This window comes from Pinus tabuliformis, chromosome 5_1 (genome assembly GCF_031772625.1).
Source record: "Pinus tabuliformis cultivar Carrire ecotype Pingquan chromosome 5_1, CPIR1, whole genome shotgun sequence".
Lineage (NCBI taxonomy): Eukaryota > Viridiplantae > Streptophyta > Pinopsida > Pinales > Pinaceae > Pinus > Pinus tabuliformis.
The window spans coordinates 305,475,852-305,499,518 of NC_142305.1; the positions used below are offsets into that span (position 1 = coordinate 305,475,852).

A 23,667-nucleotide genomic window follows, 5' to 3' on the forward strand; every position below is an offset into this window, starting at 1 on the left:
CAACAGAACTACTTTGCACAGCGGAACAATATAAAGCAGTATATCACACATGCACAAGTACAGACAACATTTTACAAAATATTGTACAAATATGTACAACAACTCAATCTTCGTTATATTAAGCAACATACAATACAACTGTCTAGGGCTCCCATACAAGGGATAATTGCCCTCAATGATCCACAAGTACAAGAATACAAGATACATTGACAATCTCGCTGCAGTTTCTATGTCGTATCTCGTCTTGCCGATCCTTCGCTTCCCTCTACTCTCTAGTTGCCGCTTAGTCCATCAAAGGCAACACATAGAGTCTCCAAGAGGGCTGCCACCTATCATTGCTGAAAGTCGCTTCTACTACAATGAACACGGGCTGATCCAAACTGCTCTTCTAGGTTGGCCAACCCTGAGCTCCAATCTGCCAATCTAGTAGTCACTTTTGTCCATCAAAGTGCTACACATTAGGCTCCAATCTTCACCCAACCTTTAGTTGTCAATGTCACTTTATGATTGCTTGTCAAGGGCTACTTTGGGCCATCAACACACTGCTCTCCACCAGTCCAATGATGCCCACTGCAATCACTGTGAGATATGCTCCTAAGAAAGGCTTCTAACCCTCCAAGTCAGCCTTTCTAATTGGCTCCCAGAAGCTACAACTATACATCCACTTCAACAAACAATTCAACATAAGATCAACCTCATCATACCTCAAGTCTGATATCACTCTGTTGTAGGATAGGTTGACTGGTCAAGGCATGACAACAGTCACATCAACCTTGTTTAACTCCTCAAAATAACCTCCTCGTAGTTGCAGCTGCCTCTTCCTTGATTTTTGTCCACCTGTGCTCGAGCTCTGGGCTATTCTAGCCCTTCAATTAGGCCTGTGGCACCTTCACTACAGTGATATAGGGTTGCAGCTACCTCTGTTCTCAAGACCAGAACTGCAGCTTCCTCTATTGGAGACGAGCTACCCACAACACACTCAAAAACTGACTCAAACTTGCTCCTTTAGATTGCAGCCTCCTTTGCTCCTACTCGACCTCTAGAAAACACAAGAACAAACCCAAACTTCCTTCTCTTTTCCAACTTCAGCCCCCCTTTTTGAGTTGTGGCTATCTTAGATTGATTTACTATGAAATGTTGCTCTTGGATGCTCTAAATGAGCCTCACACACCTTCTATTTATACACTTTAGAAGGGTCAACGAATAGACATATCTCTTGGCACATTCACACTAAACCTACACAACTTATGTGCCAAAAATTCATAACTTATCAAGGGCATCTTAGAATTTGATGATTCTCGAAGCGTTGGATTCTCCTCGCCACCCTCTATCATCTCTATCTATCTCATGTCCAAAATGCTCCCATTGTTTTGGCCCAAACATCGATGGGTGAAAAACCCTAACCTTGGGTTCCAAGCCAAGTAACTCTCATGGTGCTCCACCCTCCAAACCCTAAACCCTAGGGCTTGGAGTACCTCCAAGGCTACTCAAAAATCAACATATTTTTGCAACATGGTATCCAAGCTAAGGTGAAAAAAGGAGACTGCAGATCACATCTTAGTTGGCAATATGGCAAGGGTTATAAGGAAGGGTTTCATGTTTCATGAGTACATCTATTAAGGATTGCATAATGAAGATCATCTCCAAGATTGTGAAGGAAGTAATAGATGGAAGTTTGTTCTTCGCTTTGTCTGGCACTTTCAAGGATGACAATGCATGGGTTATTGACAATGGTGCCTCTAGACATATGACAAGAGAATGCAACCAACTTCAAACCCTATCTAAAGGAAACTCCTCCCACTCAGTCGAACTTGGAGATAAGAAGAGTTATCAAGTGAAAGGCATTAGAACTACTCCAATGGAGCTAGAGTCTGGTGGAAGCATTCACCTCAACAATATATTATATGTTCCAGGTTTGAAGAAAAACTTACTTTATATTTCTTGTCTAGAGGATAAGGGTGATAGAGTTGCTTTTGTTGATGGTAAGGTTTTGGTTTGGGTTAAGGGCACTAGTAATGATGATAATAGGGTGATTGGGATTTGTGAGGGGACATTATATAGACTTTTTACACCTCTATCTCATGCCCTAGTCCAGTTGTATGTGAGTCCTTCTAAACTATGGCATAGAAGGTATGAACACCTTCGTTATAAGATTTTGCCATCTCTAAGACAAATGGTCAATGGCATCCCCGAATTGAAGGAAGAACATGAAGGGACTCGCAAGAACATAAAGAAGCCATTTGCAAGAAGTGTTACCATATCTAAGGAAGTTTTGAATCTCATACATTCAGATATGTGGACCTATGGCACTTAAGTCTCTTAGTGGGCATCAATATTATGTAACCTTCATTGATGATTTCTTAAGGAAGACTTGGTTATACCTTCTCAAGAACAAGGACGAGGTATTCAAAAAGTTTCAAGAGTTCAAGAATGAAGTGGAGAACCTAATCGAGAGGAAGATCAACACTCTAAGGTCAGACAACGTTGGAAAATACACCTCCAAAGAACATAACTGATAGCTTTCTGCAAGGAAGCGGGGATCAAGAAGGATCTTATTGTTCCCTATAATCCTGAACAAAATGGCGTGGTTGAAAGGAAGAAAAGAACTATTAAAGAATGTGTCAGGGCCATGCTACATGATCAAGATCTCCCTCAATTCCTATAGGGAGAGGCATGTATGACAGTTGTTTACTTGCAAAACCGAAGTCCTCACAAGATCCTCAACAACATGACTCTAGAAGAAGCATTTACAGGAAATAAGCCAAGTGTGGATCACCTGTGAATATTTGGGTGTCTTGTGAATATTCATATACATAAGGACAAGAGAAAGAAGTTGGATCCCACCAGTCTAAAAGGCGTCTTTGTTGGGTATAGTGCTTCATCAAAGGAGTATAGATTCTATATTAAGGAGGATCGTCGAATTGAAGTAAGAAGGGATGTCATCTTGATGAAAGTATAGCCTACAAGAAATCAAAGGATGTTCTAGTTGACTCTGATGAAGAAGAGATACCTATCTTTGAGGATATCTAAAGGGGCAACGATGGTCAAGATTAGACATCTACTCAAGAAGATGTTGAAGGTCCTAGTTTGCCTATACAACAAGTGATTGTTCCAGAAAACCGAGAGAGGCCTGCTTAGGTTAGAACTACTCTACAAGAAGTAGAAGGACATACAACATCAGGGACCTTCAGTGAAAGTAAAAGACTGAAAATATATTTTGGGTATGCTGCATATATGACAAAGCTTATTGAAGCAAAACCTTCCACCTATGAAGATGTAGCTAAACATCATGGAGGACAATTATGCAGGAAGAAACCAGTCCATAATGAAGAATGATGTCTGGGAGATTGTCCCTAGGCCAAGTGACAAATCTATATATAGTCATTTCAAAATGGATTTACAAGATAAAGCACACTACAAATGGGAGCATTGATAAATACAAAGCAAGATTTGTAGCAAGAGGCTTATCACTGAAATAAGTGCTTGATTACGAGGAAATCTTTGCTCCCACAGCTAGGTATACAACAATAATATTGCTTGTTTCGTTGGATGCTACTATGGCATGGAACATCCATCAAATGGATGTCAAGAAAACTTTTCTGAATGGGACCATTGATGAGAATGTTTACATTGAACAACCTCAAGGATTTGAAATAAATCAGAGGGAGACTCATGTCTGCAGGTTGAAGAAAGCTCTATATGGCTTAAAGCAAGCATCTAGAGCTTGGTATGCAAGAATGGATGCATACCTATTGAGACTTGGTTTACCAAGAGTATTGTAGATCCTAACCTATATATTAGGGTGGTCTAGGGTGAACTAGTTATCATACTCTTGTATGTGGATGATTTACTAGTTACAAGTGTAGAGCATCGGATTCAAGAATGCAAGAAGTAGATAGCAACCAAGTTCAATATGAAGGATCTTGGAATTACGCATTATTACTTGGGACTAGAAGTATGGCAGAAGCCATGTGAGATATATCTTGGACAAGGTCAATATGTGATCAAGATACTTAAAAAATTTGGCATGATGGGCAGCAAGCCTTTGATGACTCCTATGATTACCAATCTAAAGAAGTTGAGGAGTTTAAAGTCTAGTTCGGTGGATCCTACTTGCTACAGGCAATTGATTGGGTCCTTGATGTATCTGGTAAATATAAAATCATACATTTGTTTTGCAGTGAATGTCCTCAGTTAGTTTTAGATGGAGCCAAAACATGATCATTGGATATCTTATGATATTTGCATGGAACCCTACATCACTGCCTCTGATATATTGGTAATGAAATCCAAATCATGGGATATACAAATTCAAATTGGGGTGGTAGTGAGGCAAATGGAAGAAACAAAACAAGTGGATGCTTCAGCCTTGGGTCTTCCATGGTCTCATGGATGAGTAGAAAGCAAGATGCAATTGCTTTAAGTAGTGTTGAAGCAGAGTATGTTGCTGCAAGTGAAATTTGTCGGGAAGTTGTTTTGCTCAGGAAGTTATTATCAAATTTGTTTGAAGGACAGATTAGCCCTACACATATACACTATAACAATTAATGTTGTATAAGATTGACCGAAGACCCGATGTTTCATGCTAGGACGAAGCATATAAACAACAAGTACCACTATGTCAAAAGCTTGGTACAAGATGGGGTTGTAGAGTTGCACTATCTACCTATAGATGAACAAGTCGCAGATATTTTGACTAAAGCTTTACCAAACAAGAAGCTTGAGTACCTAAGGCGTAAGCTTGGTTTGGTGGATACCTCTTCCCTAATTGAGAGGGAGTTATATTGGATAGTTCTTGTCTTTATGGGTTAGGCACTAGACTAGGAGTCTAGGACTAACAACTGTAAGTCTTAGTGAAGGCCATAAAGAAAGAATGGAGTCCGGAGGATTGGATAAGCATCTAGAGATTGGAACTTCTTATGGATTAGAGAATCCAGGAAAAATAAGTTGTTGATCAATACTCTTTGAGGATGAGGTAGGGCATCCAAGATAAGAGTAGTCGAAGAGGACCGATATTCTTTGAGGATTCAGGATTGGAAATCCAAGATAAGAATAGTCCTAAAAGGACATACCCAGTGAACATTTGGATGGGGTATGTGCCTTAGAGGTAGTGTGGCAGCTCACGTAAAGCCTCCCAACATAATGCTCTCAAATAAGGATGAGCTTGTCTAGTTAAGGCCTTCAAGGACAATGTTGGTTATGATAAAGATGCTTGACAAAGATGGCTTATCAATCTGACTCTTCTTATGAGAATGCTTCAAGATTGAGATTCCTTGTACCATGTGATGGGATTATGAATACCTCCCTAGTTAAGAGGGAGTGTTGAAAATTGTAACTAGGTTCGGTCTTCATAATAACCTAATTGTAATCATGACTTTGTATAATCTTTATAAAGAACGAAAATGAAATTATATTTTATTTTGGAGTATGGGTTTCTTACTCAAAGTTTGAGTCAAAAGCATGTTCTTCGTGCTTTTAGGTTTTGTGGGTCTTTCTAGGATAAATAATAATATTGGTCATGTGTCATAGTCCCATTTGGACTCATTGTAATAAGGAAATATATTTATTTTATCAAGAAAAAACATTTTGCATCCCAAGACCAAGTCGGCCTAAGGGAGGGCTATCCGACTCCTCAAGAAGGCTATAAACACAAGGAACTCAACCTCATTTGAGACACACATCCAAGTCAAGTTCGATTTGCAATAACGAAGGAGAAGATGAGCTAGAAGGATGAGGAATGTAAGGAAGAATTGAAGTTTCTTGGGGTAAACCTCTCTCTCTCTCTCTATCCACACTGAGAAGTTAGGGTTTCTGTGAAGCTGCGGTTGTAAGAGGCTAAAATTGCAGGGCCGAAATTCCGAGGAGCAATTGCAACGCCAAAATTCTGGGACGCAGCCGCAGTAGGTCGAAGTTTGGATGCAGCCTTGGAGAAGATCTTGCCGGGAGCTGACTTGGTGCTTGGCAGGGTGTTGGCTTTTGTCTTTGGGTCTTGGAGGTCTTTTTTTGTAAGCAAATTGTATAGAAGAAGAGAAGAATTTTTTTGGGTTTTCTACTTGGATTGGTTTTGCCTTGACTTGGAGCCTATATCTTGTGTACTTTGTCTTGTTGTGATCTTCAATGTTTTGGTAATTGCTTGATGAACAAAGATCTAATAAAGTAATAAAAGGCCAACACATATCACAAGTAATTATCAAGTTAAGGAAAATAATCTATAATATGTAAGTCTCTTGATTTTCCAACATTCTCAACAACCTCTCTTTGGTGATAACTAGTTTATTGCTGCCCTTTCTCCTTGGTTGTGCAAAGTTTCCCTCATTGGTAGACGTCATGCCGAAATAATGAGCTTGAGCATGCCAAGGTGCTATCTATGACATAGAGCTTGGAGGTTATAAAGACCAACTCTAGGCAAAGAGCTCAGTTGCATGTTACAGCGAATTAACTTCGTTAAGTATCCAAGAAGAAATTGCCAAAATAGAGCATGGCATAATGGACGAGCAACACTACATATCTAACTCCAAGGTGCTCACTAACGTTTTTGTTGGGTTCTAGAAACGACACATTCTCAGGGTTATCATAATCATTACATGCACACAATAGATATTTATTGACATCTAAAATTGTTGCTGGGCTACGTGCTGGTGGATAAGAACATTGCCAAAGAAGAGATTCTCCTTAATTAAATGATTTGTAGATGCTAGTTTGTTCCATGGGCAACAAACTTGAGAAAACTGAAGCCCACCTTGGCTTGCCCTTGATCCAGGGTGTTCTCTAGGAGGTAACAACAAGGACCCCATCCTTGTTGCAGCCTCAAATTTTCGAAAATATTGAATGGTTTGTATGTCATCTAGCTTTTTACTTCCTAGTCTTAGTTATTTTGATTTTTTGTTTTAGTTTGTAGTCCTAGAGGCCATGTATTTTAGACAATCTTGGCAGACGCTTGGTACACTCTCAATAAACATTTTGTATGGCTCTCGAAGGAATTGAAATTTTGTACCTGGTTTGATTTCCCCAGTGGTAGGCCAAGATAAATTTCAACACATTTGGACGCAAAATAATGATTTGAAGGAATGGAAAAATCTATATCTATATAAAAAAATGTCATGAGGGGCTATTCGAAGAATCATGAGCTAGTTGGAGGTTATCATTTGCACATTCATTGAGGACCTATTGATCGAGCGACTTTCTCTTGGAATTTCTTACAAAGGGTGATGCAGTATGCCCTGGCCTCATTCCTTCTTTAATTGAGACATATAGATTTCATGGAGCTATTTTATTGGGTACTTCTAAATGTGACTTGATCACCAATTCTTATTTTATGTATTGCTAGCTAGTTGTTGGAGGATAGTTTTTCTTCAATCAACCCTAGGATAGATCTAGGGTTTTGACCTTGACTATTTCTATTGTACATGAAGATGAAGCTTAAACCTATATAAGGTTTTCTCTTTTCATTATTCCTCATGGTTGGATTTTTGGAGTTTCCCCTCCTTGGAGCTTAATGGATACATCTTTCTTGGAGCATATGTGATGCAAGAGAGATTGTGAAGGTTGTTGAGCCACTGGTTAAGGTGTTGCGGTTGGTGGATGGGGAAAGATTGGCTATGGGCTTCATTTATGAGGCTATGGATAAAGAAAAGGAGCAAATAAAAGCAGCATACAAGGATAGAGTGGCTAAGTATGGGCCCATTTGGGCAATCATTGATGAAAGATGGAACAATCAACTCCATCACCTTATACATGCAGTTGGTTTTTTTTTGAACCCAAGGTATCATTATAAAGCTCTGGAGGCAGGAACTTTGACTGGGGAGGTTAGAGATGGATTGATTGATTGCATTGATCACATGGTTCCTATGGAGAGTGATCAACTGGAGATACGCAGACAAATCACTTATTTCAGCAGAGCCACAGGTACCTTTTGCAAGAACCCAGCAAGGATTGCAAGGGAAGCAAACGAGCCAGGTAAACAAACAATTTCAATTTTCAAATTCTTATTTTGTTAAATTGTTTATAATTTCAAAGTTGGATATAATTTGTTGAGCTAACTCATTACACAACTATGTTTTTTGTAGCACAATGGTGGGAGGCATTTGGTAGCCATTGTCCTCAATTGCAGAAGTTTGCAATTCGTATTTTGATTCAAACTTGCAGTGCTATTGGGTGTGAGCGCAATTGGTCTGTCTTTGAGAGGATTCACACGAAGAAGAGAAACTGTTTGGATAAAAAACGGTTAAATGATCTAGTCTATGTCCAATAAAACCTCCGACTCAGACACAACAAATTGCTGAACAAAAAACCTGATTCAGATCCCATTGTGTTGGAAGATATTGATCCAACATCAAATTGGGCAGTGGAGAGTCATCCAACAGAGTTTGATTCTGATGATGATATTGGTCTTGATTTGGATTTACAGACGGAGGCATTAGTTGAACAAAATGTCCATTTGAATGTAGATCCACTTGTACCAGCCTCAGACCCAGCCCCAAGTCCTCCAGTTGTAGGTGCTTCCTCTACTCAGCCACGATGAAAGCGCATATCTCGTCCATCTCAGCGTGCAGCTGTTGCGCAGCTTGCTAGTGCTACCACTTCTACAGTTGTAGTTGGAGATGATGATGATGAGGAGACATGGGTTTCCTTGTCTAACTCTGATCTAGAGTCTGAGCCAGATGATGTTGGGTACTCTAGCAGTAGCCAATAGCACTGGTGACTAGTGATGTTTCACAATTTACTTTTGTTGTAGAGGCCATTTCTAGCCTCGTTGGCAACATGTTTTTGTTTTGATGTCTATATCATCATTCATGTATGTATTGGTCAGTTTGCCTTGGTGGTGAGTTTAGCCACTCATGTTACATCTTCCCGTGCATGGTTTGTTGATAGAGGAGCATCCCGCTATATGACTGGAGTGAGAGAGCACTTCTCGAGTCTCTCAGAGGATGATATTGACTAGGAGATAACTCTCTGAAGAACTTGATATCAATCTCTAGCATGGAGGACAAGGGGTATGAGGTCTTGTTCTGAAAGGGACAAGTGTTGATATATCCCAGGGGATCTAGTGTTGAGGATGCTAGACCTATTGGAGCCCAGAGTGGGAGGCTATACAGGTTTATGTTTCAGCGATATCAGAGCCTTGGTGGCACAGACCAGCAACAGTGAGTTGTGTGAGTCATGGAACTTGAGGACAACCCATTTGCACCATGGAGCTTTTACGATGCTGGGGGAGATGGTTACAGACTTACCAAAGTTTAGCACTGATCATCATGATGCATGCAGGGGGTGTGCTTTGGGAAAGTACATCAAGACAACTTTCTTGAGCAGTAACAACGAAGTTGCATGTATCCTTGACTTGGTACACTCTGATGCTTGTGGTCCGATGTCTCACGTATCATTGACTGGATGCGAGTACTATGTGACCTTCATTGATGACCACTCCAAGAAGACTTGGATTTTCTTTCTAAAGAGTAAGAATGAGGTCTTCAAGAGGTTCCAAAGGTTTAAACTTTAAAGCTCTTGTGGAGAACCAGATAGTAAGGAAGATCAAGGTGTTGAGATCAGATAATGGGGGTGAGTATACCTCCACAAAGATGAAGGAGTTTCGTGGGAGTGCGAGCATCAAGTGGAAGTACATTGTGCCTTATAACCCCCAACAAAATGGGGTGGCAGAGAGGAAGAACAAGGCCATAGTGGGTGTAGCTATAACAATGTTGCATGATTAGAGTTTACCTTTCTTCTTGTGGGTCGAGGCGTGTAACACTACAGTATATTTGGAAAATAAGAGCCCACACAGTCTTGGGGAGCAAGACTCACGAGGAGGTGTTTATCGGCAAGAAGCTGGAGGTTGGGCACATCAAGATCTTTAGGTGCCTTACAAATTCACATGTCCCTGAGGAGAAAAGGACGAAGTTGGAACCCATTGTAGAGAAGGGTATCCTAGTGGGTTATAGTGAAACCAGCATAGCCTATTGTATATATTTTCCTGCATAGAGTAAAGTTGTCCAGAGACGGGATGTGAGATTTGAGAAGGAATGGGCTTTGAGGAGGTCTTGGGAGGTTGATCATGTAGAGCAGCAAGTTCCTAAGCAGGGGCCACACCACAAGTTTCAAGAGCAGCAGGTGGTCTGTCAAGATCAGGAGGGTCATCTACTTCAGTGGTGACAGGGTCTCAAACTCCAGTATCACCGAGTGTAGGATCACCTAGTGCAGGATTGTTAGGTGCAAGATCTCAAAGTCCAAGATCTGCATTGGTTATAATAAAGCCTTCCTCTTTAGGAGGAGAGGAACCGATTGAGGATTTTCCCATACCACCATAAGAGGCTAATAAAGGCAAGAGGAAGCCAAGATGGCTTTGGGAGACCCTGAAGGATGCTCAAGAGGCTGTGGGGAAACCCAAGTGGTCAATGAGGGAGAGCAGACCACCAAAGAGGTCAGGTGGCTTTGTGGCGGATGTTGTCGAGATAGAGCCAGCTAGTTTTGAGGAGGCTGTCATTCAGCAGATCTAGAGGGATGCCATGGTGGAAGAGTATGCCTTCATTATGAAGAATGATGCTTGGGAGGTAGTGCCGCAACCTAAGCGGAAGTCAGTGGTGACTTCCAAGTGGATCTACAAGATCAAATATTTTGTAGATGGCAGCGTGGAGAAGTTCAAAGCTCGATTTGTGGCATTAGGGTCACATAGGTAGAGGGAGTTGACTATGAGGAGACCTTTAACCTGGTTGCTCGTTATACTTCCATTAGAGTAGTGATATTTATAGCAACTGAGATGGGTTAGAGGATTCACCAGATGGATGTGAAGATCACCTTTCTCAATGGTGTTATAGGGAGGAGGTGTACATTGAGCAGCCACAAGGCTTTGAGGTGCATGGAAGGGAGTCTCATGTGTGTATGCTTAAGAAAGCCTTGTATGGACTAAAGCAAGCGTCGAGGACATGGTACGAGAGGATAGATGCCTACCTGCAGCAGATGGGTTTCCAAAAGAGTGATGACGATCCGAACCTATACTTCATTATGGTCGGCAATGATCCACTCATTCTAGTTCTGTACGTGGATGATTTGTTTATTACCGGAGGGGGCAGACTCATCCAACACTACAAGAGAGATCTTGCTTTAGAGTTTGATATGACTGATATGGGCTTGATGCATTACTTTCTGGGGTTGGAGGTTTGGCAGGAGGATGGGCTTATCTTCATTAGCCAAGGCAGGTATGCATGTGATATCTTGAGGAGATTCCGCATGGAGGGTTGTAGGCCTATGGCTACTCCTATGATCACCAACTAGAAGAAGCTGCATGCTTCATATTCTGAGTTGGTGAACCCCACCTTGTATCGTCAGTTGATCGGTTCATTGATGTATCTGGTCAACACTAGGCCAAATATTTGTTTCGCAGTCAACACATTGAGTTAGTTTGTGACGGATCCCAAGAGAGTGCACTGGGTGGTTGTGATATATGTGTTGACGTACCTATAGGGCACCGTGGATTATGGTTTGGACTATGTCAGGTGTGATGGAGTCAGATTGATTGGTTGCACAAACTCAGATTGGGCTAGCAGTGCTAGTGACAGGAAGAGTACTTCCAGGTGTTGTTTCTCATTGGGATCAACAGTTGTGTCATGGTTCAACAAGAAACAAAGGTCAAAGGCATTGAGCAGTGCGGAGGAAGAGTATATGGCAACTAGTCAAGCAGGTTGCGAGGCATTGTGGCTTCGCAAAATGCTATTTGGTTTATTTGGTCAGAGGTTGAGACCAACTACAATATACTGTGATAATCAAAGTTGTATTAAACTCTTTGAGAATCTACAATTTCATGACCGGTCAAAGCATATAGAGATCAAATACCACTTCATCAGAGACTGGGTTCAGAGGGGAGCTATGAAGCTTGAGTGTGTATCGACTGATGAACAGGTAGCAAACATTCTCACCAAGTCATTGCCAAGGGGCAAGCATGTATTCTTCAAAGACATGATGAAAGTGGTGAGAAACACCTTCCTCAGTGAGGAGTGTTGAAAATGGTACCAAGGAGGTGTTTCCTGGCCTTCCTCCTTTTGGCCTAGGGAGACACTTAAAACACGTAATATTATGAGTTTTTTAATACCAAGGGGGCTAATGTACTTTCAATGTGGAAATGTACTAGGTACTGTAAGTTATTAAAGTCACATGTGATTTAAATATCACTTTAAGTGAAAAGGTACTAAGTATACTTTATTTATTAAAGTGACTTTTATGTTATAAAATGACTTTATGGGGAAAAAGTGACCAAGGTACTAAAACATCAAAAGTACTAGGGAGGCCCATTAATAGAAAAAGGGACCACATGAGGAGGGGTCAAGTAGGGGACTCATCTCCACCCTTGATCTAATGGTTTGAGATTAAATCTCAACCATTAAATATTAGGGATAGGGTTCCTATCTTATTGGAAAGATAGAATGAGGAAAAATGAGCTCATTTTTCACTTCAACCTATGAGAGAATTGAGAAGAGAGAAGTGGAGCAGCAAGGAGAAAAGGAGGAAGGGTTTTGTGAGAAGGAAATAGAACAGCAAAGAGAACAATACAGAGTTTGGCTGTGGTTCGAATCTCAAGAGGCTGAGCTTAAGCCCTGGAGGAGGCTTGAATATCTCTGGAGCAGCTTCTTAATCTTCAGCACCCAGGTCAAATTAATTTCTGAGCTAGAGGCAGCGTACAGACTTTATTCTTCTCACCCATTTGACAGCAGATAAGCTGCTGAAAATATCGGTACTGTCAGCACAAAACTCAGGGAGGCTTCTGTGTGCTGTTTCTGGGTGTGTTTAAGCTCAGACTTTGAGTGAGAAGTTAGAACAGCCATCTAATAGCCTGTGTCAGAGACAAGTTGACAGACCGAGTTTCTAAGTGAAAACGAGTCTGTTTGGAAATACAAATGCCAGTGTACTGTGTGCTGATAGGAAGTCGATTTCTTAACTGAAATGAGAGGACTGTGAGAAGAAAACATCAGCCCAGAAATTACAGTAAAAGGAACCTCTGAGAAGCAATCAACAGGGAAGAGATAAGTTACATTCTTCTTGAATTTATCTGTTGTAAAATTTCCTTTTAGAGGCAAAACAAAGCCTCCCTTTTGAACTGGTTTTCCCCGAGAGGCAGTGGGGTTTTTCCAGGGACATCTTGACCAAAAATCATGGTGTTTAAAATTATGTGAGCTTGCTATTTTCTTTAGTTTCAGTTGTGCAAAAATCATTAGTAGAAACACTCTTTAAAATGTTGCAAATGAATGCATTAAATTTATATCAGCATGTCAAAACATGTGGGTTGGGTTTGAAACACACTTGCAAAATTTGTAAACTGGGAAAGGGTGCAGATCATTTCAAATTTTCTACATCTACAACCTCTGGTGCAAGTATGTATTTTGATGAGGTCACTTCAGTCCAACCTTTTTGTCATTCTTGGTGGGAAGAGGTATATATGCAATTGTTGGCCAAAGATTACCCTTTTATCAAGGATGCCAAAGATTAGATGCCCTAAGCTTACTCTGACATATTTTGTCTTGCTAGCGCTGAGAAAGAGGATGTAAGACTCATTGTAAATACTCTTCCACCTTCCACTTTTATTTTCAGCTTTATAAATATCTACTTGCTAATGTAAGATGTATTTTTCAAGAAAGAAAAAATTAGCTTCATTGTGAGCATGCATTTATTGAATCATTCAATACTATGGACCTAAAAGAAAATTATTTAAAACATGATATTAATTACGCTAAATTCTAGCAACAATAGTACAGTTTGCAAACTAAAATTCTATATTTTTATGTTTCACCCATCCATTATTTATAGATGGAGTAACCAATGCATGGCCCTCAAATATAAGTTTTCCCCTTGCCAAAAAAAACGTGTACTTCAGATGGTCCAGAATGTGGCTTAGCTGTATGTGACTATGTATTAGCATGATACAAATGAGTTTCATGTTCTCAGTACTTCCCTAATCTTGACAGAAAGTTTAAGAAAAAAAACCTAACAATCACCCAAAAAACCATTAAAATGAAGGACTCACTGGAACAGGACAACATTTACTTGAACATAAATCAAAGACTAGATCAGTGTAATAACTGGGCACATGTATGATATTAATTACGCTAAATTCTAGCAATAATAGTACAGTTTGCAAACTAAAATTCTATATTTTTATGTTTCACCCATCCATTATTTATAGATGGAGGAACCAACGCATGGCCCTCAAATATAAGTTTGCCCCTTGCCAAAAAAAAACATGTACTTCAGATGGTCCAGAATGTGACTTAGCTGTATGTGACTATGTATTAGCATGATACAAATGAGTTTCATGTTCTCAGTACTTCCCTAATCTTGACAGAAAGTTTAAGAAAAAAAACCTAACAATCACCCAAAAAACCATTAAAATGAAGGGCTCACTGGAACAGGACAACCTTTACTTGAACATAAATCAAAGACTAGATAAGTGTAATAACTGGGCACATGTATGAATTGGTAACATTTTATTTCTTAAAGAAGATGGATTTTAACACAAAATCCATCATTTTGCTTAACAAACACTTAGAATACATAATAAAGGTTGAAGGAATGGTACATTTTGAAGCCTCTCAAAGTCTTGCTTACTGATCTTTGTGATTTCTGATTGTTCTCCCAAAGCTGCTTGTAATCTCCAAACCTGTTTATTCATTCAAATTCTGTAAAGATGAGATCCAAGGAAATGTAATCATAACTGTAAAATTGATCTACCATAAAATACAGAGTATGCCACTAAATTTGTTCCCTAGTTAAAATAAAGGACTTAAAAAACCATACCCAAACTTGCAACAATAAGAAATTCAACAATAACCAATGAAAGCACATGAAAGTTTTTGAATAGAGAATAACATGAATGCAGAAAGAGAATCTATCTTGCAGGATCATCTGCAATGTGTAAAATGTTAGAGAAAGGAGTACCAAGGACAAGTGTTTGGTGTCTAGCCTAGGAAAAAGTGTCCTTATGTGACCCCCTTTACCTAACTTTATGGGAAATAAAGTTAAAGTGAGTTTATACAATATAAAGTCATAAAGTGACTTCAAGAGAAATAAAGTCATAAAATAACTTTATAAACATAAAGTGACTTTAAGTCATAAAGTCACTTTATAAACAAAGTCATAAAGTACCTTTCGAGTAATTAAAAGGAGACTAAGGGGAAAAGGTGTCTCATGGGTCAATGAGAGATTAGATCTCCACCCTTGATCTAATTGGCTAAGATCTAATCTCAGCCATTAGATCTTAGGGTTAGGTCTCTCTTCTTAATGAGAGAATAAAAGGGAAAAAGGAAAGGGGAGAAGACACCATTTGAACATTTTCTTCATGAGAATTGGAGAGGAGAAAAGGAGGCTGAAAGGAAAAAGTTAACAGAGGAAGGAGAGTACAACAAGCGCAGTAGCAAGGACAAACAATACAAATTTCAAGGTACCCTCTAGCAGATGCCACTGTACCAGCATTAGATTTGAGGGCACTGGCACAATTAAAACCTATTATTCAATGAATTCATATTTATTATTATTAAAAAGATAGAAGATGATTACAAATTGAGGGAGGAACCTGGCTTTATACCTCGAGTGCCTCTCGAAAGATCATGCCCTTTGCCTAATAACTACTTAACTAACTAATTTTTATATAGCATTGCCTTCCTCCCAGAAAATGCTTTGTCCTCAAAGCATACGTAACGACTGATGTTGTTGACGAAATGCTTCAATCTCCCAAGAAGCTTCTTCTTCTGGTAAGTCCTTCCACTTGATCAAGTATTCCTTGATTACACGAGATCAAAGCTTCCCTTCTTTGGTAGATATGATACCTTCTGGTTCTAAAATGACACTTCCTTCATCATCTAGGAATGGAAGCGTTGTTTGCACTGATTGATGGTCACCCAGTGCCCTTTTAAGGCAGGAGACATGGAAGACGTCGTGAACACGACTTTTCTCCGAAAGGCTTAAACTATATGCAACTTGATTGATCTTTTTATTGATCTGATATGGTCGATAGAATTTTGGTGCCAATTTATTTTTTCCTTTTTGTTTCAAGGACAATTGTTTGTATGGCTAGAGCTTTGACAAATACCCATTCTCCGAATTCAAATTCTCTTTCAGTTCTGTTTCGGTCTGCTTGTAGCTTCATACTGTTCCTTGCATTATTCAAGTTTTCCTTTAGGGTTTGGACGATTTTTTGGGTTTCTTCTAGTTGGTTTTTAGCAGCAGGTATATTTTTCTGGATGGTAGCTAGATCCTTCCATTTTGGAGGTTCGTACCCATACAAAGCTTGGAATGGAGTCATTTTTGCTTATGTATGATAAGTAGAGTTATACCACCATTCAGCGAGATGCAACCACTGAACCCACTTATTTTGTTTTTTTTGTAGCGTAAGAACATAGGTAGGCTTTCAAACATTTATTGACAACCTCTGTTTGTCCATCTGTTTGAGGGTGGTAAGCGGAACTCATATTTAGGTAGGTTCCTATATGGTTGTGTGGAAAAAGTCGGGAAAAAATCGGGATTAAATCCCTAAAACACGATTTTTTTGACTGGTTGATTAAATCGGCCAATTTTTTGCCGATTTTTTCCCAGTTGAAAAAGTCGAGATTAAATCGAAAAAGTCGGGGTTAAATCGGGACTTTTTCCAAAAAATCGTGAAAGAGGTAGTTTATTTAATGATTTTTTTATTTTATTTTTGAAAAATTGGGATTTTATTGAAAAAGTCGAGATTTTATTGAAAAAGTCTTGATCTTTTAAAAAATGAATATTTTTGTATTTTTTTAATTTTGCTGACTTTTTCAAATAACTCCCAACTTTAACGACTTTTTCAATTTTTGGACCCTTGCTGATTTAATCCCGACTTCGACTTTTTCCACATTGGGTTGAACAACTCTTTCCAAAAATTACCCTTAAATTTGGCTCTCTATCACTCACAATGACTTTCGGAAAACCGTGTAATTTATAAATATTTTTGCAGAATATCTCAAAGATTTGTTTAGCCGAGTCTGATTTCTTCATTGCAATAAAGTGAGCATATTTGGTGAGTTTGTCGACTACTACGAAAATCTAATACAGGTAACCCTTCAATAAAGTCCATTGATATTTCTTCCCATTTCTAATTCGGAATGTTTAAGGACTGAAGTAATCCAGGTGTCATAATCTTTTCACTTTTATTTCTTTGAAATGTATCACACTCCGCTACATACTTCTGAATATCGCGACTCATCCCCTTCCAAAAGAATGATTGACGTGCATTGTAGTAAGTTTTAAAGAATCCTACATCCCCGGCTGACAGTGAATCATGTGACTCCTTGAGTATCTTGGATTTAAACTTGGAGTTTGAATTCAGATATATTCTTCCTTTGTACCATAGAATGTCGTTCTTCCATTCAAATTTTGAGTTGTCTGGAAGGTTATTGATTATCGCAATTATTTCTAGATCCTTAGCATATTCACTTTGAATCTCATTAAGCCATTCAGGAACAACAACCGAGACTGCAAGTAGTATCGATTCTTCGTCTTTCTTAGACAAGGGATCTGCTACTACATTGTCTTTTCCCCTTTTATGTAGTATCTCCATGTCAAAGGCAACAATTTTTTCAATCCATTTTTGTTGTTTTTCGGAAAGTGGTTTTGTTGAAGGAGGTGTTGGAGACTGTTATGGTCTGTTCGAATGGAGAACTTACTTCCCAAAAGATATTGTCTCCACTTAGCTAGTGCGTGCATAATAGCGAGCATTTCCTTATTGTATGTGGACTTAAGACGTTCTCTTTTATTGAGCTTCCTGCTTTCAAAAGCTATTGGATGCCCTTCTTGCATTAACACTGTGCCTATACCAAATCCAGAAGCATCACACTCGATGATAAATGGTTTAGAGAAATCTGGAGTTGCCAATACCGGGGCATTAGACATAACTTCCTTCAGTTCTTCAAAACACCTTCCTTCTTCCTCATCCCATTGAAATGAATTCTTCTTTAAAAGGTTTGTTAGAGGTGCAGTTATATGTGCATAGTTTTTAATAAATCTTCGGTAATATCCAATCAATCCTAAGAACCCTCTTAGCTTGGATATATTAATCGGTTTGGTCCATTCCTTTATAGCTTTGATTTTATTAGGGTCCACTTTTACGCCTTCATGGGATATAATGTGTCCGAGGTATTCTACTTCTTCCTTTCCAAAGGTGCATTTGGATTTTTTTGCGTAGAACTGATGCTCTTTCAGTAGTGTAAGAACTTTATCTAGATGTTGTAAGTGCTCCTTCCAAATTTTATTGTAAATTAAAATATCATCAAAGAATACTAATACAAACTTCTTAAGATATGGACGGAATAACTTGTTCATAGTGGCTTGAAATGTTGTTGGTGCATTGGTTAATCCAAATGAAATTACTTTAAATTCACAGTGACCTTCGTGTGTTAGGAACGTCGTTTTTGGTATGTCTTCCAATCTGATTCTGATTTGGTAATAGCCTGACCTTAAGTCCAATTTTGAGAAGTATTTTGCGCCATGTAGTTCATCCAACATTTCGTCGATAAAAGGAATTGGGAATTTGTTTTTAATGGTTATTTTGTTTAGTCCTCTATAATCAATGCATAGCCTAAATGATTTGTCTTTCTTCCTTACCAATACCACTGGAGCAACATACGAACTCTTACTTTTCGAGATGATCCCACATTTTAAAATGTTTTGGATTAATCTCTCAATTTCGGTCTTTTGGTGATGTGGATATCGATATGGCTTGATGTTGGCGGGGTCTGACCCTGCTTTGACTTCTATTGTATGCTCAATTTCCCTGTTAGGAGGCATTTTCATAGGCAGGTCTAGGAATACCTTTTCATGCTTCTGAATTAGATCTTGTATCTCTGGTGACTCTTTGCAGATCGTGTTTGCAAATAACCTTTCTAATTGGTGACATTGTACTACATAAGTTGGTGCTCCTCCATTGCAGCAGCATATGGACTCTTACTTTTCGAGATGATCCCACATTTTAAAATGTTTTGGATTAATCTCTCAATTTCGGTCTTTTGGTGATGTGGATATCGATATGGCTTGATGTTGACGGGGTCTGACCCTGCTTTGACTTCTATTGTATGTTCAATTTCCCCGTTAGGAGGCATTTTCATAGGCAGGTCTAGGAATACCTTTTCATGCTTCTGAATTAGATCTTGTATCTCTAGTGACTCTTCGCGGAACATTTTTGCAAATAACCTTTCTAATTGGTGACATTGTACTACATACGCTGGTGCTCCTTTTCGAATCATCTTCATCATCTGAGATGATGATACGATTTGATTCTTTGGTGCTTGGGATCTGTATAACTTGTACCTCTGCCCTTCCCAGTTAAAGCTTATGAACTGTACTTGATGGTTGGCAGAATAAGTGCCTAGAGTTCGTAGCCATTGGATACCTAAGACCACATCTACTCCACCTAATGGTACAGTGAAGAACGGGGATTCTAAATTAAAGTCTTGAATCTGCAATTTGACCTTATGGCATTTCCCTACCTTTTCGATCTTCTTACCATCAGCTACCATCACCTTCATGTTGGGTAAGGGAAATGAGAAAATGTTGAGTCTCTTTGCCACGGTTGCATCTAAAAAATTGTGGGTGCTACCGGAGTCGATGAGAACCACTATGTTGTTCTTCTTTATATGTCCTTTCAATTTTAGAGTCTGGGGTTGTGATATACCTGTCATAGCCGATAGTGAGACTTGTGAAATACTTCCGTCATCTAATTTTGGAGAGAGTTCTGGGGCATCTTCTGTTTCTTCTATGTCTGAATCATCACTATTTGAATCATTAGTTGCTTCACAGTTATATACGTTCTTTGATTCTTTTCCTTTATATAACAGGCACTAATTGTAGACTGAAGCTGCACAATTTATTGAGTCATTCAGGCAGAAAAATCAAGAAGTTGCAGCACTGTTATTGTGCTTTTAGAGCAGCAAATCTCAACAACAAAATTCGAGGTACTGCTGCACAAATTTGAGAAGTTCTGGGTGTGATTTCGAGGATTTGACAGAGCTGTTAGAGCTGCTACTGCAGTAGAGAAATATAGAATGTCTGGGCAGAAATTTGAGTGTTATTTGGCACGAGATTCAAGGTGACTGACAGCGGCACTTATTGCTGCCAGACTGTACAGAAGCTTGCACAAATTTCTGAGCAAGAGGGCACATAAATCGAAGAGCATCTACAACACAGTTTTCCAAGGAATTCTAAGCTTGAATTCAGGGAGATACATCTACTGTGCTTACTGTCATTAAAGGCTAAAATAATTTCTCTGAAAGAAATAAAAATCTCTCTCCTCACTGGTTTTCCCTTCGGGGTTTTTTCAAGGTCTTTGGACCAAAAATCACTGTGTTAAATTGTGAGACAGTTTGTGTTATTCTCGGCAAAAATTTATGTAGAGTAGTCTTATGTGTTTCATGCTTTTTGAATAGCCATAGTCTAACCAAACAGCTTTTTTGCTCTGAAAACCATGGAAATTCCGGCAATATTTTGATAAATTCTAGTAGGGATTTTTGTAAATCTAGGTTACAGGTGTCAAACTTCAAGATTTTGGATGCCCAGAGGTTTTTGATGGTGCTGAATCCAATTCCACCATCAAAAACATGATTTAGACACTGCTTCTGCGAGATTTGTTGAAATTTGTTTGCTGGATTCCGTTCACTTTTGACCATCCGGGCAAATCCTCTGCCTCTGTAGACAACGCCTTTTGAATATATTCATGTTTAAAAGAAAACAGTGGTATAAAACCATGATGGGCTGCGCATTAAACTGATGTATTTCCTAAAATTTGAAACTGGGCTGGTTTTACAAAATTCTACATAAAATACATAAAAGAAAACAAACAATCTCAAAGACTGAGGTTGCACTGACAGAAGCACAGTAGGCATGGGAATTCAGTAGCAAAACTTGAGACAAGCCACATAAAACATTTAGCCATACCTCTTCAGCAAGCTCTTTTTTAGCCATCTTCTTAACCACTTCAGGGGAAATCCCACAAAATGTGTTGTACCTGATCACAGGAAAATTGACAGTTAAAGAATGCAAGAATGCACGACAGAAAGTCATGCACAATTTCTCTAGTCAGAGAAATGAAAATGAGAATTGAAAAAGGAAACGGTAAAAAGATTCACACAATATCACAAGGACTTGTATAACCTATAATATGACACTATTGTTAGCAATAGGAATGAGAATCATAATCAATCCAAACACAACTGTCACTGAAAATTGCAAATTCTTTCAATGAAGTGTGGGAAGAAGTTCAGACAAACAGTGATCCAATCTGCAGTGTGCACCAGCCCAGTACAACACTAGAAGCAACAGAAATCTACGTAGGACAAGGTGGAGACTAAGCTCACAAATTATTCTACTTCCGTATGGGAGAAACATGAATGGCTATAAAATAGGGAGAATGAAAAACCACTAAAAGGGAAATTCCCGTGTATAGCTATGATTCCACTCCAATTTTTAATGTAACTAATTAGTTCATTCACTGGAGTCTAGAAGGATCTCATAAGCCTATTTTATGGCCCCGAAGATAATTACCTTTTGACTCCATCACCCTGCTGTCTCCTTGACAGCAAAACAATTACTATATGTTTTGCTTCTCAATTCCCATTATGTCAATAAAATATAATATTACAAGGATAGATTGCACAGCAATTGCCCTGTAGGCAGGTACAGTGCTTTTGGAATTGCTAGCTGTAAAGGGTTTGAAACACTTTTTTGTATTCCTAAATATATGATAAACAAATTCTACAAAAATGAAACTAACAAGTTGCCAAACTATGATGTCTGTTCATTTAAGTGCTTGTTCTCTGCAAGATTTCTTGCTAACATTAACTTGTTCAAATTTCAATAACTCCAAGCACTAACCTCAAACTTTGTCTTCATCCACATTGCACTTAATTGTGTTGAGAAATCTCGGGCATATGAATTAAGAGATTTCTCTTTAATGATAACTGCTTGTGAATGCTTTTTACTTCTTCATATTATGATCTTCCTCTTGATTAGGTTATTAAATTGTTCTTCTTCATCAAACAGTTACCAAAGCATAAACAATAAATAGACAAGAGACGCAGAACATAGGCAATTAGCCAGGGCCAAAACCTCTCCAACCTTGAGAGGAAAACCCAAACAATTTTTTCTTCTTATATAATCTTCAAGTGACGAATTCCAAGACCCTTGACCCCTTAACCTCTCCAAGACCAAGTCACAAGGCTTCTTAGTTTAACCTCTTCTTCCTTGAGTCAACGATGGTCAAACTGCTTGCTTCTCCCTCCTCGGCTATCCTTCAGATCTCAGCTTCTTGGATCAGACCTGCAACCCTCGGCCTCTTCAGAAACCCTAGTTGCAGATGTGTGATGGATGTTGACCAACTTTTGCATCTTGTTACCACTTCGCTTGGATGGAAAGACTTCCTTCTATACTTTGCCTTGATGAATGCTATGTCTTCTCCTTTGATTTGGATTCGAGGGTGACCTTACTAGCCTCCGCCATTCTCTGCAGCAGATGACACCAATTTCCTTCACACGTGTGAGGTATATTAGCCCAAAACAGATCAGAAATATCTCGGATATGTTTTTTCTTCTTTCGCTTGGTGATTGGCTTCCTTTCTTATGTTTTTCGCACTTCTATGCTTCCTTCTTATGCTTGGTCAAGTGTTGTCCACATGGAGGCCAAGTGCTCTCTAGATATAGTGGACTGTCTCTCAAAATAGGTCGACTTCTCCTTGTACATAGGCCAACATGCCTTTATAGAATCATCGTTAGGCCGACATGAGGAATAGCTTGTGACAAGGTCTTGGAGGGTTATTGACAAAATCAAAATTTCTTTTTACAATATGTAACATGTCTTCAATATTGACTCCCTAGACTTTATGACTTGATGACCAATCCTAAAGCCTCACAATGGGAGCCTTAACTATGAAAATAAAATTTCTTGATCATGAAACCCATGATTCAAGCACTAAAAATAATTTTATTTTATTCTTTACATCAATTACATAAAATCACAATTACACGTCATTATGAAGACCAAACCTAGTTACACTTTTCAACAAATTGTCCATCCAGCAAAATAAGCATTTAGAGATTACTTGAACTTGGACAACTTCAATCTAACAATGAACAAAATATTAAAATCACCAATGATGAAAGAATGAAAATATGCATATGATTAGCATTTATCAAAGCTGGAACCCTTTATCCAACTGAGCAGATATACAAATGATGGCCAGTGATAATAGGTTGAAACCTCATTACACTAACAGAATAGAAAAGCACATGCAATAAGTGCCAATCTAGGTCTGTTCCTCCTTGTGCTAATCACATCACCAGGACTTCTTCATACACAAGATGTCATATACTTCACACTACTATTGTGAATATTAAGAACTGCTGAAGGACTCAACAATTAATCGGCAAGTCACCAAATAAATAGCGACTCTATCTCAAAACAAGTAATTGGGAGAGGAACGGACGGGATTGGAAAAAGTTGCGAGTTTGCCAAGTCATTCCTGGTTTTTTCCAAAAATCATCAAGGAGATGGTGGAGGCAAAAATCTATTTAGAAATTGATTTTGGTGATTCATTCTACACAAATTTGGTTTTAGCTTTCAATAATATTAGTGATAACTTCGCTTCAAGACACTGCTAGAGGCAAAACATGGTATTTAATCTGT

At 38.9% G+C, this 23,667-nt stretch overlaps 1 protein-coding gene across 1 annotated transcript in view; it reads right to left on the bottom strand.

The window, feature by feature from the left end:
• Nucleotides 1-23,667, bottom strand: part of LOC149164584 (uncharacterized) — a 155,094-nt gene that overhangs the window by 45,749 nt on the left and 85,678 nt on the right. Inside the window, exons 7-8 of the mRNA XM_089432110.1 lie at nt 20,926-20,995; nt 14,558-14,638 (exon numbers count right to left, since the gene is read on the bottom strand). Coding sequence (XP_089288236.1) covers nt 14,558-14,638; nt 20,926-20,995 — 151 coding nt within the window. The remainder of the gene's footprint in view (nt 1-14,557; nt 14,639-20,925; nt 20,996-23,667) is intronic.